The sequence below is a fragment of the Ctenocephalides felis genome, unplaced genomic scaffold (genome assembly GCF_003426905.1).
Source record: "Ctenocephalides felis isolate EL2017-DRISC unplaced genomic scaffold, ASM342690v1 CF-g0.4_SCAFFOLD_00845, whole genome shotgun sequence".
NCBI classification, from domain to species: domain Eukaryota; kingdom Metazoa; phylum Arthropoda; class Insecta; order Siphonaptera; family Pulicidae; genus Ctenocephalides; species Ctenocephalides felis.
Genome location: NW_020536999.1, coordinates 60,303,870 through 60,325,030, shown reverse-complemented (window position 1 = coordinate 60,325,030; position 21,161 = coordinate 60,303,870). Strand labels below are relative to the sequence as shown.

Below are 21,161 nucleotides of genomic sequence, written 5' to 3'. Positions count from 1 at the left end.
CGAAACTAAAACAAATGAAGGGATTCTAATATAAGAAATGTAGAAAAGTAATGCGTCTATAATTTATTGACAGTTCAGTTCCTGATCTTACTTTATGCTATTTTTTTTACTAATAATGATGCTAAAAGGGCTTCCACGTGGTTTAGTGGTTAGACCCATTTATCAAAATTTTCTAGTTCGATACCCGCCTTGGACTGCTTGATGTCAAGCAGCTTTGGCATCGTTTTTACTTGAAAATATATTAGATAGCAATATGTTCCTAAATTATACAGTCTTTACATGACATTGCTGCAAATACAAAATAATCAAGATTACAGAAATTGTTATAATCAATTCATTAAATACAGATAAGTCAACCTTTTGAGTTGCCATCTATAAAAGTCCACGTCGTTTGAAGAGTCAGCACACCAGTATTAATTTATAGTTTAAATTATTACTCTTTTAATGTTTTTGAAAGATACAGTGTACGGTAAAATAAACACTTTCCGTATTTGTAATTAGTATTGAAAATTCTACGACATACACTACATGTAATAATAGACAATTAAACATTTTGTTGTGAAAACAGTGGACTAATTTTTACATTATTTATAACAAAATAATTGTTCTTGGTGATTAAATGATGTCGAGAAAGAAAATTTTGTAGTTTGTTGATTCTGAAATTTATGCAAATATCCATTAGCACATTAACTTTAATTAAAAATAATTTATAGTGAGTAAATTAGTGAACTACTTATTTCATTATCCACAAAACGCTATTGTATATGTATTAATATATATATATATATTATGTATGTATATATATATGTATGTATGTATGTATGTATGTATGTATGTATGTATGTATATGTATTGTTAATATTTGTATTTACTAGAGTATGTGAAGTGCAGCAGTGCACCAGTGATAAGATAATTACTGCAATGTCCTTTTTAATTTTCGATAAACATGTTGACTCTGACAATTTAAATACGTATAATATCAATGTGAACTAAATACGTAAACTAAAGTGGTTAAATCGTTCTAAATTAATTTGACAATGAATTTAAATTTAAAATTTTTCTAGATAATTCCAATTCTCATTATAAATTATAATGATAGATAAATTATAATAATATTAGCAGTAACAATAAAAACTTGTGGTGCATGGCATCGTGCCTTAATGCAAATCGCTGGTACCTCTAAAATCAAAAATATATATATTTTTAAAAAAAGCTTTGATATATTTTGAACACTTTTTACTTTTTTACTTTTTTTGTTTTTTAATTTTTTTGAAACCGCTAGCTCTGTCTATTCAAAAATTGAATCAATTCTTTATTTTGTCAATACAAATAATGTTTTTTGAATAATTTAAATCGTTATCTTGAAAAACTGAATTATCATTTTTGGCACTTTGTGCCCCGTATCTTCGGAAGGTTCTGAACCTGTCTCAACCGAAAACTAATCAGCACTTGTCCCTATTAATACAAACCGATTGAATTATTCAAATCGGTTGATCCGTGTTCTCGAAATCGTTGACAAAAATTTGTATACGCACACACACACGTACACATACATACATTTTTTCTAAAGAATGCCAATGTTCAGAAACCTTTGATACGTAAAGAAAAATAAAAAAAATATTTTCGATTTTTTTGCGATTACTATACCTTACCCTTCGGGAAGTTAAAAATATAATTCTTCGTATGGAACGAAAGAATGAAAACAATATTTGTACTTATAATTAAAATGTCTATAAAATATTTAATATTTTGATGTTCTTATGTGCAATGGTCATTTTTGGCCGGCAAATGTCATTTTTTGGAGCTTTTTTACTTCAATTTCGAAACCGATAGACCAGCATTTCCAAAAATGTAATCAATTCTTCACCTCGTCAATACAAGAAACGTATTTTGTCTCATTCCAACTGGATCCTCTTTTCTATCAAAAACTGAATTGCCATTCTTTGCATTTTTACCCCGTATCTTCAAAACTATTAGACCTGCCTTTGACAATTCAAGACACCTTTCCATTGCTGGGAATCGAATGTTTTTTTTGAATAATTCAAATCGGTCGATACAATTTCTAAGGTATGCCAAAATGTTTAGGTCTTAAAAAGAAAGGATATACAAACATTTCTATTTTGAATTTTTTTGGCGATTACTTTAACTCGCCGCTCTAAAGAAAGTTAAAAGCTTTGGTTGCGGATACTCCTTTTTACACCAGGCAGGATTTCCATTATTGAACAAGCTGATATCATGCTGATATCATTTTTTTTTGCTATGAGCAGCGTGTCCCTTATTATTATTGTTATAAGCTAATAGAACAAAGTTCTCTTGATGATGTGATGATCTTGATGAGGAAATGAGTAATAAATTTCCAATATGCAAAATTTCAATTACCTATTTTTTAAAATAATTTATTACATTTTAATTCAATTTTTTATGCGTCACCTGTATCGTATATGCATAAATCTTTGGAAATCGTTAAGGATCAATCAGTCGCATAAATATAATGTCGTGACTTCACTTGACACTTGTAATATTTATTTTCAAAATAAATTATTTATTTATGCAAAATAGATCGAGTACCATTTGTTAACCACTTGATCACTCGATCGGCTCATAAATATTTATTACAATATCGGATGTGTGTCATACAATAGCCGGGGACATGGTGGTAGATATTGTAGTTAGAAAGATCATATTTTTATATGGATAATGATAGTTAATCAAATTATTAAGGTATTATTTTCCTGGCGGTCCAAGAGTCAGTGGGCGGATGACAGTATGTGTTTTACGAGACATGAGTTTTTGTGCATTGAGGTCTCTATACCTAACTTACATGGGATGGGGATAGACTATGCCCAAAGCATTTTCAAAATTGTCTATCTTCGAAAACCACTCTGCCATTCGCATTTTCCTATAGTAATAATATTATATTTTCAATAAATTTCGTCGCCAAAATTTAAATAAGTCAGTCGCCGTCAAATGGTGTCCGCCGCTTTGGGCTTAGTCAGTCCTCATTCCATGTAAGTTAGGTATAAAGACCTCAATGCACAAAAACTTGAGTCTCGCAAAATACATACTAGTTGTCGGACCATAGGGTTGGCATTGACAAATCAATCTTGGATTAAGTCGTTTTTTTCCTGGTCTATTTCGTGTTTGTGGATTTTGACAATGTGTTTTATACTTGAATTCGTGATTTTTTATTCATCATTTTCCATCTTGAGATATAAAGTCAAGTAAATGTGGAATTTGTATGTTTTATAAATGATATTTTGCTTTAACCTCCGACTAAACCACCCACTTTCAGCATCTCATAAACTAGTCAGGTTTGGTCACATTGATGCTTTACATTTCTTTACTGTTTCACTTTGGTTACCCCAATAGGGTAATATTGGGGAAATTTACTCCGGTTTCCCGACTGCTGCTATAACTGACTTGGAAATCAACTAATTTAGCAACTATATATGCAGTACTTATCATAAAATATTTATGGTTTTTCTTTCATTCATTTCTGGTCTTTCCTTCATTCAGAATTACTGTAAATATTTTTGATCTGTCGATATATTGTTATTCTGAACTTATTTTGGAAGTTACTGTAATTTATACTAGTAATAAGGATACATTGTTCGGAAGCATTGAGGCACAATTTTTTAGACAACAGTCTACCATATTTATGATGATCCATTTTTTCTATCGTTCATATATTTTAACTTACAATTATTATTCTTTATAAGGTGAAGTCTAATTTCTTTCGCCTAAGAATACTGGTAATTTTTTTATATTTTTGGATATTTTACTATTTTGTCTGTTTTTACTTTTATATAATTCTTTATATAATGTACTTTTCATACTTTATACACTTTGCGCTTTATCTACAATTTTCTGCAAAAAGATTTTGTTTTTAGCAAAATTAAGTCTTTCCATAATCTCGGCTCTTCAAATTTTGTCAATCAATAATTATATATATATATATATATATATATATGCAATTTTATTTGTTCATTTAAATTTATATTTATATTTATAGGATGGTCGTATGTTAATAGCTTAGCATTGAAGGTTGACAATAAGAATTCATCAGTCCTGTTGTAAGAATTGGCAGCCAATTTGTTTTGAATTATGTAACTAACTATTATCGTTTTGTGCAAATAAGCGGACAATTACATTTATTTTTATACACTATATATATATATATATATATATATATATATATATATATAAATGACAACTAAAAAATTGATACACACAACACCAGGAAAAACAATAACAAAAATTTAAAATAACATATAGAAAATAAACAATAATAAAATAAAAATATATTTGTTACAAATTTAATCTAAAGAATTATGTAGTATATTCTTATTTTATACCACACCAGGAGTATGCATCAATTTTTTACTTGTCATTTTTTTATATATTTTATTTTTTAATCTATAATATATTTTAAATGTAATCATTTTTAAACTTTGTACAAATTCTTTTAGATACCGTGAAAATATAAAAAAAATTGTTGACACTCAACCGTGTCGAAACGTATAAGTAAATAGTTCATTATTTATTGTTTCTTTCATTTCGATGATTCTCAAGAAATGTCTCAACGTCGAACAACAAAATCTAAACCTTATATATATGCCCGAATATTTTTTTATTATATTTATTTTTTATTTTTTTTTATTCATGATCCATTTCATTTGATTATATATGTTTGCTTAGCTACGTTAACTTAAAAACCATATCAAAATCTAGTTTTCTTCATTTCTTCAGTAAGTAATTAACTTCCCGTAGGGCAAGTTATAGTAATCGTAAAAAAATCGAAAATGAAAATTTTTATATATCTTTACGTTTCAAAGGTTTTGGAACATTTTGGCATACCTTAGAAAAAATGGATGTATGTGTGTATGTGTGTGTGTGTGTGCGGATACAAATTTTTGTCGACGATTTCGGGAACACCGATCAACCGATTTAAATGATTCAAAAAACATTCGATTCATATTGATAAGGAGACGTGCTGATTTGTTTTTGGTGAAGGCAGGTCTAGCCGTTCCGAAGATACGGGGCAAAAAGTTCCAAAAACGGTAACTCAGTTTTTAAGAGAACGGAGCGTCCGATTTAATAATTCAGAAAACGTTTTACTTGTATTGACAAGATGAAGAATTGATTTTCATAAAGGCAGGTCTAGCGGTTTCGGAGATCTAATAAAAAGTAAAAAAAAATGTCAATTGGCGGTCAAAAATGATCATTAGACATATGCACATCAAATTATCAGATATTTTATAGAGATTTTAACAATAAATATGAATTTTGTTTGCATTCTTATGGGTTCCGTACCAATGTTTATTCGTTAAAAGGCGACGCGTCGCTTAGGCGCTTTGACATTTTGTCTCTATGCAGTTAAAGCAGTACGATTGCTTTGAAAAAAGTTCAGAATTTCCAAAATATGTTAAAATAAAGAAAAAATTTTTTTTTCAAAAAAAGTAATTTTTTGTCAAATTCATAGTGTCTCAAAAATTCTAATTTTTTCGAAGTCAATTTTTTTTTAAAATGTCAATCGTTTTTTAAAAAATAATAATATTTGGTACGGAAAGTTCCAGAAACCCTACTAGTTTTTTATTTTACTTGCTTTGGTATTTGTACTAAAAATGGACTAAATTGAACTAGAAACATAGTATATAGTATATTTTCTAGCAAAAACATAAACCGAGACATATACCCTCTCCTTTGGGAAGGTTAAAAAAAGTTATTTACAAAAACCATGTTGTATTATAGTTGTGTTATATCTATGTACATTTAATCCTTTCCGCTCGGATGCCGGCGGGTTGAGGGTTAATGCATAATATTTTATCAAATTAAAAAAAAAATTGAAAAAAATATATTATTGCAACTTCTGAAACCTGTATCGACTTCGAATTCTCATGAAAATAAATTGTCACAAACACTATTATGTCTAATATATTCATCTCTTATTCTATCTATATTATGATAATTTATTGCCTGCTAAACAAACCAATAATCACACCACCAAATATTGACTAATCGAATGTCAGTGATTCGATGTGCAAGCATCTTTTTGTGCGACAGTCCTAATAGTAATAATTAATCTAAATTATATTAATTGGTTAAGTAAATTATGCAATCGTAATCTCTTCTCGGTTCTACAAAATGTGATAATAGAAATGTCACGGAGTCAGTTATCTGGATGGGCACGCGACTGCTTTAATTTATTTGGTCAGAGGAGGTTCTGATTTTATCTGCAGACGAACAAAATAGTAAATTAATATAGAAATATTTAATTTGGATATTTAGCGGTCTCCTTTATTAAAACGCTATCTAATGATATTTGCTTAATAATACAGGGTAGAACGAGGCTTAGTAGTTCGCGGATAAGAAGGTCCACCACCGATTTCTTAAAACCAAGTAAAGTTAAGAATCTTTTAATAACAATATTTGAAAGTAGAGGGCAAAAGATGTATAACCAGCCATCATCTTGATTCCTACGATGATGCTGCTTTGAGAAAAACGGCAATGTTTGAAAATTCATAACAAAAGTATGTTCTTTCGATGTTTGCTTTTTTCGTTGTGAGCACTGTTGTTTAGTTTACGAGACCTTAATATAATTTTTAAATATACGTTATTTATTTGTATTATAAGATGTATTGTTAATTTCAATTTAAGGTCAATAGTTTTTTTTTAATATAACCTCTATAAAAGCTCACACGTAGATGGGGTAAAACGGACCAACTGAACCTTCACTCCGGCAAAGATGTAAACAATAAAAAATAGTAAATAAAAAAGTAAAAGTTAAAAAAAGGAATTTTACAAAAGATAATTTAAATAAATAATTATTGCTGATGCTGATATTATTAACTGCTGATGATTTTTTTCGACGAAATACCAGATCACAGTTATATACAGTGTTATCTCTGTAAAAAAATATACCTTGGAATTTATATTTTGCGTCTATTGAATAATTTAGCTATTGTTTCGTAAAATCTCTTTAAAATTAAAAATAAAACTTAGGACATGTTTGACACCTGGCCGTCCCATTTTATTCTGATTATGGGATAAAAAGAATCAGGTGGCAAATTTTTGAAAAGCACCACGAAAAATACATTTCTAAAATGATGAATTAGCTAAGAGTTTTGGCAAATAGTTGTTTATTTGATATATGTCACATATAATATGTGTCATTAGTTGTGATATAATTGGTTTGATTTTCACAATATAACTGCTAGACCTTTCTATCCCGCTCCTCTACCCTATACATATTTTTTACCTCTTTTAAAAAGCAATTTTAACTTCGCGTATTAAAACTTCGTATGTCATTTACTTTTTGAATAAGTTTGCATTCACCACAGTAATTTTAAATTCCGCAAAATTTAAACCAAATTTCATTGATTTATTTTTGTTTATAGAACAGAACATTACAATAATTTGCCTTAGCATTCAGGTACAAAGTACTACTAGCTCAATTATATTATCAAATCTAAACTGACGAATATATTTTCGTAATAAGATTTTTAGGTTGCAAATTTGATCTCTATACGTTTGGACAATTTTAAGAATGCATACAGAATTGATAAAACGCTCAATAAGTTTACTGAAAATCAGTTTTATAGCTTCTGTATTATTGAAATGACTAATTCAGTTTATGGTAAAATTTGTCACTTGTATTCCAAAAAATATCACATGATTTTGAACAATTGTGTAAATGCTTTAAACGATTTTGTGACAATTTTACAGTCATAGAGTTTTCTTCTAGAACCAAACTTAGGAATGCAAAATATAACTCCATGGCATTGCAAAAATTCTATAAAAATTGACTAGCAAATTCGTGGTTCAAGTTGTTTTTCTTCTACAAAAGTGACAATAAAGTATATGTATTATTGCTAGTGCGAGTTATAAAATACTGAAATTTATTGAAACCTTGCAATTCCTGGATGTGCATATTTTGTTATAGAATCTTGTGGAATCACTACAGCCATAAATAACATAATACAGAACTCTCGAGAATCTTCCTTACATGCAGTAAAAATAACAGTACGTGTGCAACGCATAATCTAAACCATTTATTATTTCCTTGATTTGATTAAACTAAATAATTTTTTCGAGATTGCTTAATCGGAATGCAATGAATCGATTAATTCTTCCGATCGATTTATAAATGATTTCTATTCGATAATGAATCCTTTTTTCCATCTTTTTCCGCTATTCCTGGCACCTGGTGCCTTCACCATCGGCAGAGATGCCGAGATGCCGAGAGATCAACGTACGCTTAAGTTAATACGAATGTAGCGGTACTCTCCTCTGCACTTATTACTCGAGAAGATATCAAACGTAGATGCAAAAAACATGTCAGATATTATGATGAAGTTGCAATAATGCAATAATAATACTTTATGATGGGAATAGACAGGGAGCTTGGCGAATAAGTTCATATTTTCATGCAAAAAATTTAAATAGACTCCTTGAACAATTTTTGATAGGTGAAGATCTGGTGTAGATTTTTGGAGTTACTGATGCTATGGGCTTTTGGTGAAAAACATTAGTTTTTTGCTGGAGCATATATATTTTTTAAATGTTTGTACCAAATCAAGTTTTACAATTTTTATACAAAACTAAGTGTAAGCAGCATTTGTCCTGAGCAAGTTGCATAAGCTTCCAGATATGGGAAAATAATCGACTTAATCAATTAATATTGAGATTTAGCTATTTAGGTAAACTTTTCAGCTGTTGATTTTTTTTTCCTGCTTTGTTTATTATTCCCATTGCCATTTTATTACCCTTATTCACTTTTTATACACATAATGCATTTGTCATATCTAAACTTTTGGTTTCTTGCTTTCTGGTCCTGTGCTTCGATTTTCAGTTTCTTGTCGCGTAAGTCATGAATCATCTGTATTCTTCTTCTTCCCAATCGTTTTGAACCTTCTATTATATCTTCGACTACATCATGTAGAAGGCACTCTTTTTGCAGAATGGGTCCGATCCAGTTTCCTTTCCTTTTAATAATCGTGCTCAGTAGAGTTCTTTCTTCGCTCATTACTTTGTTACCTTTTCTGTACATTTCATCTTCTCCATTCGTTTCCAGCACCTCAATTAAAAAATCTCCAGATAGTTTTTAGTGGCCTTTCTTAGAGTCCATGTTTCTGATACGTATCGAGACATAACACTTTGTTAGTCTCTCTCCCAAATCGTGGCTCATTTTGCTCGTCAGTAGCGTTCTCTTCTTTGCAAATGCGGCCTTGGCGCTTGTCATCCTTGCCGTGATCCCCTCGTTCAGAATCCGTTCCTGGTCAGGATGCTTCCCAAGTACTGGAAATGATCAACATTTTCCAATTTTCGATTTCCTATCTTCAGGGATCTATCTTGTTTAGATATTCTCATCACTTTCGATTTATCGATGTTTTTTTTTACTTTTTTTTTTTCTATTTTATTTTACAGAGCAAAACCATAGAGTAAGAAGATTTAGCTACAATTAAAGACAATTTAATTTGATGGCGTATGAAAAATTGCTCACCGATGATACCACCTTCTGTTATTATAGTATCAAATGATTAGTTGTTGTCATGTAATAAGTCATTATAGCTTCTTGTTTTAAGTCGCTTACGTGGTAAAGGCTTGAGTAGGATGTAGACTTAGCTTATATTAGGTGGTAAAATCCAGTTGATTTGGATGTAGAGTTAGCCGAGTTTTGTATCTGGAGCAGAAGTGGTTAAGATCTTCTTCAACAGTTGAAATACTAAGGTCTCGATGTATTAGCCAGTTTGGTTGTCGATGTTGATCTCCATCGTATCTCATAACCATTTTGACGATTCTGCTCATCGATTTCACTACTATTTTCATACATATATAAAACAATGTCTGTAGTTCTAAGCTTTAATAAATTAGGACCTAACAATTAGGTGGTTTGCTTAGGAACTTTATTGTCAGTAAATTAAATGGCAAAAAACGAGTTGGCTTATCTTTGCCAAAAACCTTTTAACAAACTGCACTATCACCAACTGATATCTTTCGACCGGTTTTTAAATTTTCAAAATTGGTTGAAGATTTTTTGCGAGAACGTGTATGACAAATTTTGCACAATTCTAAAGAAATGACCCAGTCAAAATTCAGTTATTGAAAATTAACCAAAGCGAATCGTTTTCGTTGGCTTTTATTTTTTTTAAATTGCTTCAGATGTTTTTGAGAAAATTGCGATAAAAGGTCAAAAATCGGCTTGCATAGGCACACATCACATACCTACTCAATTTCGTTGTCAAACGATTCACATTGACTTAAAATGTTGACGAAACAGATACATTTTCCGACCAAAACATACTTCAGGAAGTTTATTATGTGCTAGTACTCAAATGTTGTTGTTGTTTTACTTGTTTTTTAAGAAAAAAAAAAACAAATAAAATATTGATAAATCTCAAGAGGGAAATAGAGTTAAGTGTAAAAAGCCAAAAAAAATATTCCTAGTGCTAAATGAAGAAAATTTTTGAATGCATTTCAAATATTCTTTGTACTATCATTATTTTTAGTTTTTTAAGACCTACCTTCTCAAAATTCAGTTCGCTATCAAAAATATACGAGTTGAATTTTTTTATTTAGTGAATGTTGGTTGAATAGTTTTCTCAAGAGATCAATTTGGATATAATCAAAAAAATCTTTACAAGCATACATAACTACAAAATCTTCAATCAATACTTTTTGGATACACCAATAAGATTAGAAATTCTTGTGTGAAGATGTAATATCAACCCAATTACGTTTTTTTTGCTGAATCTACAGGACATCTTGTGGGAAACTGAATTGCTGCTTTTTTGTCGTGACTTTTTTTGATTATACAAAAAAACTTTAAATGTAGCTATATAAATTCACACAGCAAGGAAATTATTGTATCTTATGTTAAATTAGAGAGCAACCTTAGACAAAAAAAGATCTCCAAATTGAATTGAAACTTCTGGATACATTTAAGTAATGTCTTTTATTTGTTTCCTGGACACATCAAGCAAATTATGACATCTTACGATAATATAAAACAAATAGCTTATCCGAAATTAAGCCTATATAATATTTATATCAGCATTAGGTTACAATGTGGCAATGACATAATATTTTAACTTTGAAGCATTTATTTTTAGCCCATGACCACAATTGTAGCTACTTGCTATAAGTCTAGTTAACAAAGCTGCAAGATTAATGACATTCGGTTTTTGCGTTGGATACATGCAGACAAAAACAGAACGGAACGAGCCAATTTATTGCCTTGTTTATTTTTTTGAAGAATAAGAAGAATTTAACACAACGGTATCGGAGTAAAAAAGTTAAACAAATAATCGAAATATTAAATATACACTTTAAATGTTTTCTTACAAGGTTATAAAAATGAGGAATAAGATTGCACTTCTCAATATTTCAATATTTCCTAAGAGTTCCTCAAGCATCTTTTTCTTTTTTGTTTATTGCAATTCCAATTGCTTTTAAATGACTTAGGCTTTGTATACAAGTTATTATATTGAATTCTATTATTGAAACTTATAACTATTAAATTTTGATGATTAAAATCGGGATAGATACTTTTAAACAATTAAAATAGAGAATTCTTATTCTGAGGTTATGTTTATTCAAGAGTGTGAAAAAATTTAAAAAGTTAAACTACTGGTGTATGGCATTGTGCCTTAAGGCAAATTATTGGAACTTCTTGTACCAAAAATTAATTTTTTTTAAAAGCTTTAAAAATGTTTGAAAACTAAAAAAAATAGATTTTTGAGAATTTGAATTTTTTTTTCAAAGCAATTCCGTAGCCGTTTTAGAGACAATATCGAAGCGCGTAAGCGCCGCGTCGCATCCTTAAGGATAAACATTGGTACGGAACCCATAGAAGTATAAACAAAATCAGTGGTTAGCGCATGGGTTTGCCATCAGACAGATCAATCCCTGTCATGGACAACCCGATATCGAGCAATAGCAATATCAAATTTCACTTATTGTTAGAAATATAGTTGTTAAATATAGATGTTAAAGAGTGGGTCCAGTTTTCGGGTAAAATAGTCATTCCCGGGAATTGCTGCATCAAATAATAATAATTCAGCCCCATTAGATAAATTCTAATAATAAATATCTTTGGGTTACCATCTAAAACACGATGTAAGGAGAAGTTTCAGCTCAACATCTTATAAAATATAAAAGGTTTTTGATCGCTGTTAAAATGAAAAAAAAAATGTGAAAAGAGAATCAAAATATATGTTCAACCTTAACCTGTATACCTGATGTCTACATGTCCACCTGTCTACCTCTTCACATTTATTACCGCCTATCTTTTTATCTATCTACCTGTTCACCTGTTTACCTTTCTATCTGTATACCTGTCCACTTATTTATCAATTATTAGTATACATTAACAATATATTAGAATATTTATAAAAATAATGTGTAGAGAGCAACAAATGTCAATTTTTTTTGCTTATCCAAAACCACTGGATCTGCCTTCGCAAAAATGTAATCATTTATTACATTTATTTATTTATTTATTTCACAAGCCGTCAGTATAATGATATTATAATAAGGCTCAAGTCAATATTTTGCAGATTTAATATACTTTAATTAACTATTATCTATTTTATTACTTACTTATTTATTATTTAATTTATTTACTATAAACTTATTTATATTTAGTTAGTTTTAAATATTTTTAAATATAAGTAGTTTGTTTTTTGCAAGTATTTGTTTAAAATTTAATAAGTATTTTGATAAACTTTACAATACTTTTACAATATAATTATTTTGTTTAACAAATTTTAGGTTAGCATTAACACAAGTAAAATATTTTTTAATTTATTCAAATTAGTTGCTCTGTTTTTTCTAAAATATTCTTAGCACTTTTTGCTCTGTATATTCCATAGGGGTGGACTTGCTTTAACCAAAAATTAACCACAACGTCTCGCCGACAAAACGAATCGAATGTCTTTTGAATCAAACTAATGGTTGCGCCGTTCTCGTAAAAACTGATTTCTCATTTTCTGCACTTTTTGCTCAAGTTTTTCCGAATCTGGACTTGTGTATTTGCCAAAAACTAATCAGCACGTCTGCCGATCAATAGAAATCGAATGCTTTTTTAAATATTCAAATCTGTCATTGATCAGTGCTCCCGAAAACGTCGACGAAAAATTGTATCCATACACGCATACACATACATACATGCATATTTTTTTCAAAGGTATGCCAAATTGTTCAGAAAAACGTGAAACGTAAAGATATGCAAAAATTTTCATTTTCAATTTTTTTTGCCAATACTATTACTTACCCTATGGGAAGTTGGCATATATCATTTCCTTGATTTTCAGAAAAATATATTTCACAATTAGTACCATCGCAATGATTGGTTTCTCTTTTTTAACTTCCCGTAGGGTAAGTTATAGTAATCGCAAAAAAAATCGAAAATGAAAATTTGTATATATCTTTACGTTTCAGAGGTTTCTGAATATTTTGGCATACCTTAGAAAAAATGGATGTATGTGTGTGTGTGTTCGGATACAAATTTTCGTCGACGATTTCGGAAACACGGATAAAGCGATTTCAATAACTCAAAAAACATTCGATTCGTATTGATAAGGAGACGTGCTGATTAGTTTTTGGCGGAGGCAGGTCTAGCCGTTCTGAAGATATGGGGCAAAAAGTGCCAAAAACAGCAACTCCGTTTTTAAGAGAACGGAGCGTCTGATTTGAATAATTCAAAAAACATTTTACTTGTATTAACAAGGTGAAGAACTGATCCAATTTTCATGAAGGCAGGTTTAGCGGTTTCGGAGATCTAGTAAAAAAAGTAAAAAAAAAAATGCCATTTGGCGGTTAAAAATGATCATTAACAATAAGTATAAATTTTGTTTACATTCCTATGGGTTCCGTACCAATGTTTATCCGTTAGACGGCGACGCGGCGCTTACGCGCTTTGATATTTTATCTCTATGCAGTTAAAGCAGTACGATTGCTTCGAAAAAAAGTTCAGAATTTCCAAAATATTTCAAAATTTTGTTCAAAAAGTCTGTTCAAAAATCCAATTTTTTCAGAGTAAATTTTTTTCAAAAATGTTAACATCTTTTTAAAAAAAATTTTTTTGGTACGGGAAGTTCCAGCAATTTGCCTTAAGGCACGATGCCATGCGCCCCACTAGTTATTGTTGTCATACTTAATTACAATTTAAGTTTGTTGTTTATAAATTGTTTTATAAAGCCAGGAAGTTTGTGTATAAAGAGACGTTCTCGCTGCCTGCCCTGGATAATCACAGATAATTTTGGATAAATAATTACTAGTAATAATAGCTAGAACAGATGTCGTCTATATAATAGCACTCTATTTATATGGATGGCTCAGACAAGGCTTAGATTTAATAATTCAAAGACGAAACGGATGGCTTAAGATTGAACATTTCCGTTTCGAGTTGTGTTCTGTTGTCCAACACACCCATCAAAATCTGTGGGCAGCCCCGGCGGCTCTCTTATTAAAACGTACCAGCGAAATTTTATAGACGAACACATTACAGAGGTGTCAAAAGAGTGGGTCGAAACTGTCATTTTAAAATTACTTTTCGACTTCTATTGAATTATCTAATAGCCTATTGTTAGTATGAAATATTATGTGGTATTAAAATATTTTATGGTGACGAATTGTTATTATGCGAACTGTTGAACTTTGTCATATTTTATTATCTTCCCGTAGGGTAAGTTATAGTAATGGCAAAAAATCGGAAATAAACATTTTTATATATCTTTACGTTTCAAAGGATTCTGAATATTTTGGTTGAAAAAATGAAGAATGTGTGTGTGTATGTATGTACGGATACAAATGTTTGTCGACGATTTCGTAAACACGATTGGCATTGATGGAGAGACGTTTTTGGCAAACGTAGGTCCAACAGTTTCAAAGATACGGGCAAAAAATGCCAAAAATGGTATCGCCAATGTTTAAAAATCCAAAATCTAAACCATTGTATATTCTTTCGTTGTTAGTTTTTCTTTCGTTGTTAGTGAGCACTGTTGTTCAGTTTACGAGATCTTAATATAATATTTAAGTATACGATATTTAATTGTTTTATAAAATTTATTTTTAAGTTCCAGTAGGGTAAGTTATAGTAACCGCAAAAAAATCGAAAATGAAAATTTTTATATATCCTTACGTTTCAAAGGTTTCTGAATATTTTGGCAGAACTTAGAAAAAATTGATTTATGTGTGTGTGCGTGTGCGTGTGTTTGCGTGTGTGTGTGTGTGCGGATACAAATTTTTGTCGACGATTTCGGGAACACCGATCAACCGATTTGAATAATTCAAAAAACATTCGATTCGTATTGATAAGGAGACGTGCTGATTAGTTTTCCGATTTTAATCATTCAAAAAACATTTCACTTGTATTGACAAAATGAGGAACTGATTAAATCCATATAGAGCAGATCCAGCGGTTATGGACTCTTTATAAAGTCTTTATCTTTATAAAATAAGTTAAAAAAATGTCAGTTGGAGAGATTTTAATAATGTGTACACATTTTGTGTAATTTTTTTTTGGGTTCCGTACCAAGATTTTTAATTACGGTAGTAGTTCCAGCAATTTGCCTTAAGACACGATGCCATGCACCCCACTAGTTATTTTTAATCAATAGATTTTTCATATAACATCTATAAAAGCTTACATAACATAACCTTTATAACCTTTTAACTTTTACCTTTTGGGGTAAAAAGGACCAACTGAAACTTTCCCCTGGAAAGATGTAAACAATAAAAAATAGTAAATATAGTCAAAAAAGACAATTTTAAAATAGATTAATCAAATTAATAGATATTCCAACTGTGCTGATGAATATTTCTGAAGAAATACAAGATCAGGGTTATATATACGACCCATAAAATTTATATTATGCATTGGTTGAATAATGTAGCTATTATTTCGTATAATCCTTGTAAAATTAAAAATTAGACATTAGGCCTGTTTGCCTTATAGGGTAAAAAGAACCAGATGATTTTTTCCAAATAGCAAAAAAAAACACATTTCTACAATGATGAACTAGCTGCGAATTTTACTGAACACAGTCAGATAGTTGTTTGTTTGGTATGTGTCATTTGTTATAATTGGTTTAGTTTTTACAATATAATTGCTCAAAATCAAATTGGACCTTAGTGCCCCGCCTCATCCTGTTTATTTTGATAATTTAATTCTTTTGCGGTTATTTCAGTATTTTGAGTTGATTTATAGTTTTATGATATAAACATTGCTATTTATTTTTATATTTCCTCAGGAAAGAGTTTTCGTCAAAAAATCTCTAAATTAAAAAAATCGTCAAAAAAGGAAATTAATGCTTTTTTGAGGTTCGAAATATGTATGTTTGTGAGTAAAATTTTCTACAGTAAAAAATAACTTTTTTCTTACAAGTTTTCACTTCGTTTTACAAAAATTCTGAACCGATTTCGAAAAACTAATAACCCTTAGATTGAAAACCATGTCCATAAGGAAATTTACACCCAGCTTTCTAGAATTTCATATGATATTTTAATTATGCTTATTAATTTACTAGTTTATCGAATGGTGCCCAACCAAGTTAAACTAATAAAAATAATTTTTTGATTCCAGAATCCAATCCTGCTTCAGGAGATAAGACTCACCACACAAAACCATCAACAACAGCCAGATAATTTGAACAGAAACAATAAAAATATTCATCCGAGCACAAATACATTCGAATAACATTGTTGATAAAAATTAAAAATCGACATTATTTGCGATGTCTGGCAAAATGGAGAAGATAGTGGGCGTCAAAGAGCTGACAAAGAACCCAGGAGCCATGTGGAGAGCGCTTTTGGCTGAGTTCATTGGTACGGAACTATTAATTTATTAATACGGAATTTTTAATAAAAGTGTTATGTTAAGTGAGAAAGATAGAAAATAATTGAGTGAATAATATAAGATATAACAAATGTGAAGTCAATATTAAGATTTAGCTTTTTTGTGGTAAACTCCAAGATTTTTTATCCAAGGGTCGTATGAAACCAAGTGCCTGGAGCGTGTACGAAATGAGTTAAACATTTTGAATATACGAATCATATTAAGAATTTTGTTAGAATATTTTTAAAATACATAAATAAAATGGATTGCATTTTTAGGTTCAATATGAATTGTAAAAAAATGTGGAAATGCAAGCAGTCGCTCAGTTTATGAAAAGTAACTAGTGGTGCATGGCACCGTGTCTTTAGGCAAATTTCTGGAAATTTCCATTCTTATTATTAAAATATCTATAAAACATGTGATAATTTGATGTACTTATGCCTAATGTTTATTTTTATCCAACAAACGGCATTTTTTTTTTCTTTTTTTATTGGATCTCCGAAACCGCTAGACCTGCATTTTCAAAAATTCCATCAGTTCTTTATTTCGTTAATGCAAATAAAATGTTTTTTCAATTATTTCAATCGGACGCTCTCTTCTCTTAAAAATTGAATTTCCTGGACCTGCCTTTGCCGAAAACTAATCAGCATGTCTCCTTATCAATAGGAATCGCATGCTTTTTGAATCATTCATTCGAAATCGTCGACGAAAAATTGTATCCGCACATACACACACGCTGTTCAGAATTCTTTGAAACGTGAATCTATAAAAAAAATATTTTCGATTTTTTTGCGAGTACTATAACTTAACTTAGCCTACGAGAAGTTAAAAAAGAACAAATAGGGGAAATACGGACAAAATAGTGTTTATGGACAAAATGATTAGGTGGGACATTATTTAAAAATTGCTTAGTTTTATTAACGTTTCCGCGTATAACGTAAAGCAAGCTTTAATAACAATCCTGTCAGATGTTGAGAGTCATTGTCTTAGTTTTGCTAAAACGTTAATCAGTTAAAACGTGTTTCACGCATTGAAAAATGTATTTTAAGGTTGTTTTTCTCACTTTTTTGAGACCTGTTTATTAATATTCTTAATTATCACAATTAAATTAACTTATGCCAGTACTAGTGATTGCATGATCAATTTGATTGCAATAATCAAGTGTTTGGCGAGATTTTGAATAATTATTTATTTTTGTTCAATTTCGGATAGATGGCATACTTATACAATGGAGCAAATGACACAGTACTATTTCGCAAGCATTACAGGGTCAAGAAAAAAAATTAAAACCTGGTCTTGATTGTCTCTTAACTTCTACTCTAAGTATGGAAAAATGAGACATAAAATAAGAAAAAATGGTTCAAAATTCTTTCCAGTTATGGAGAAAAATGTTTTAAAGTTTTTCTAGGTGACATAATTTCTATTTATGCTTGACTAAAAACTATTGTAAACCTTTTAATTTTGTTTAAATTAGTTATTTAACTGAAAATTCTTTAGCTTAGTACATATGACCTATTCATATAAAAAATATACCTTCATTTTTTATATTTATAGATTTCAAATTTTTAAATTTTTTGTAAATTTATTTAGTTTCAAAGAGGACCTCGGTTTTTCATAAATATATAATATGAATTCTAGACTAAATACAGGAATAAATAAAAAAAGGTAAAGAATTAGAGCTACATCTCATATCATTGCCCAAAATTGGAGCCGTAGTTCAAGTCCAATTTTGATCCTTTTTTATCAATGTAAATAAAATGAACATTCTTATTTAATTCTTATTTTCTGGACCAATTTGAAAATTTAATGATGTTTCATGAATCTCAATATTAAAGTGATGATTGGTAAAGCCGTTTCTATATATCTTTGAACTGGTAATTGAAAACAATTTTATCTACGTTTTGAAAGATCCCACGTTTTTGCAAAAAATCCTGAGTAGATTTGGCAAATATAAAAACCGTGAAATAGAATTTGGAATCGTGCTTTATTTAAACATTCCATTTATTTAACAAAAGTTAAAAACATTCGACAAGTATTAATTACTTCTATGTAAAGTTGATCGTTAAAGGATTCATAATAATAAAAATGAGATTTTTGAACTTGTAGTTTAAAATTTAAATTAAGGTGTATTATACTGTATTTTAGTAGATATTTTAAATCATTCATAAACTTGTAACTAAACTTGTATATATCTTTCATAATTCTAAAATAAATGGTGTTTAGTTTAATACACAATCCGATTTAAAAGGATATAAAAAGATTTCACGTGTTGATTAAATTTTGATAAATATTGGTCAAGTCGAAGAAATTAGATTTAAGGCACATTGCTTTTGTATTAAAATCGATTTACCATTATGGTCAAAGAAATAGGACATGGTCAACATGGTTTATGTTGGACAGTCCAGAAACATAATTATATAAATCATTAGTAATTAATTTTTTTTAATTACCACGACTACTCCTAATTTGACCAACGGAATGACAAACATTATTGCATCGAATATCACAACAAATGTTAATAAAACACATGATGTAGTTATCAAAGATATTTCACAATGCTTCACACAAAATACCACCATATCAGTCAAACTCTCTTGTTTTTCTATAATTATGCGTCGTAATAATTCAATAAACAACAAAAAATAATACAGGATTAACTGCAGTCGTAATTTGGCAGAAACAATATAAGTTGGATATCCTTTAACTGAATTTCTACAAGTTGGGGAATATTTTCATTTGAAACATGAGGAAAAAACTTATAAAAGATTTGGCCGCAGAGTTTATGGGTAATCATAACATAATTTATAATATCATTTGTAATAATCAAAATGTTCAAAAACTCAAAATTTTCGAATATAATCTAAAACGAAATAACTTAAAGGAGAGTAACACAGATAAATGTATTAATTATTTTTTCAATTAATATATTTTTTATTATTTATTTTAGGTAATGTGCTTCTCAACTTCTTCGGTTGTGCTTCAGTGGTCAATGTCACGGACCCAAACCAGCCCGCCGACTTAGTTTTGATAGCCCTGACTTTCGGTCTGACAGTGTTTATGGTAGTAATGGTAAGTCAGGATTTTAGATTTTTTTAATATATAAAAGTTGTCAATTATAAAAATATAGTTGTGGTTACTAATACAAAGTCATAACTTCTAAAACTAACAGAAAAATAAATCTGAAATTACATGGATTTTTTTTCCATTTTAACTTTTTTTTCAATTGCCTACAAGAAGTCTTGATAATCGTTCTAAATTTTTGGGATGAGTGCAAATCTTGTAGTGGTAATAATCCAGAAGTTGTTGGAACTTTAATGAAACTGTTTCTATTAGGTGTGAGATTTTACACGATATTGTTAAGAAATCATTTTCTATATTTATTTCAATTACATTTTGATGTTCTTGAATTCCTTTTCAATTCGGCTTCCAGCTTCATAATTCCAATTCTCTATATTCTATAATTCTACTTAAATCTCACAATTAGACACAAGTTTAAGATCACAAGAATTCTATATAATGCTATTGTTAACTTCCCGTAGGGCAAGTTATAGTAATCGCAAAAAAATGGAAAATGAAAATTTTTGCATTTCTCGACGTTTCAAAGGTTTCTGAATTGGCCTACCTTAAAAAAATGGATGTGTGTGTGTGTGTGTATGTATGTGCGGATACAAATTTTCGTCGACGATTTTGGGAACACCGATCAACCGATTTGAATAATTAAAAAAACATTAGTTTTTGGCGAAGGCAGGTCTAGCCGTTCCGAAGATACGGGGCAAAAAGTGCCAAAAGCGGTAACTCAGTTTTTAAGAGAACGGAGCGTCCGATTTTAATAATTCAAAAAACATTTTACTTGTATTGACAAGGTGAAAAACCGATCAAATTTTCATAAAGGCAGGTCTAGCGGTATCGGAGATCTAATGAAAAAAGTTAAAAAAATGTCATTTGGCGGTCAAAAATGATCATTAGACATATGCACATCGAATTATAAGATATTTTACAGAGATTTTAACAATAAGTATAAATTTGGTTTACATTCCTATGGGTTCCGTACCAATGTTTACGCGTTAGACGGCGACGCGGCGCTTACGCGCTTTGATAATTCGTCTTTATGCAGTTAAAGCAGTACGATTGCTTTGAAAAAAAGTTTAGATCTTCTAAAATGTCAAAATAAAGAAAAAAATTTCTTTTCTAAAAAAAATTTAAAAATTTTTTTTTTCAAAAAAAAGTAATTTTTTGTCCAATGTATAGTTTCTCAAACATCTTATTTTTTCGAAGTAAAATTTTTTCAAAAATGTTAATCTTTTTTAAAAAAATAATAATTTTT

The 21,161-nt window shown here is 29.6% G+C and overlaps 1 protein-coding gene across 1 annotated transcript in view; it reads left to right on the top strand.

The window, feature by feature from the left end:
• The window catches only part of LOC113363955 (aquaporin AQPAn.G-like), an 85,755-nt gene that overhangs the window by 25,770 nt on the left and 38,824 nt on the right, over positions 1 to 21,161 (top strand). The window contains exons 2-3 of the mRNA XM_026606432.1: positions 16,586 to 16,827; positions 19,785 to 19,906. Of these exons, the coding sequence (XP_026462217.1) occupies positions 16,737 to 16,827; positions 19,785 to 19,906 (213 nt within the window). The 5' untranslated portion in view covers positions 16,586 to 16,736. The remainder of the gene's footprint in view (positions 1 to 16,585; positions 16,828 to 19,784; positions 19,907 to 21,161) is intronic.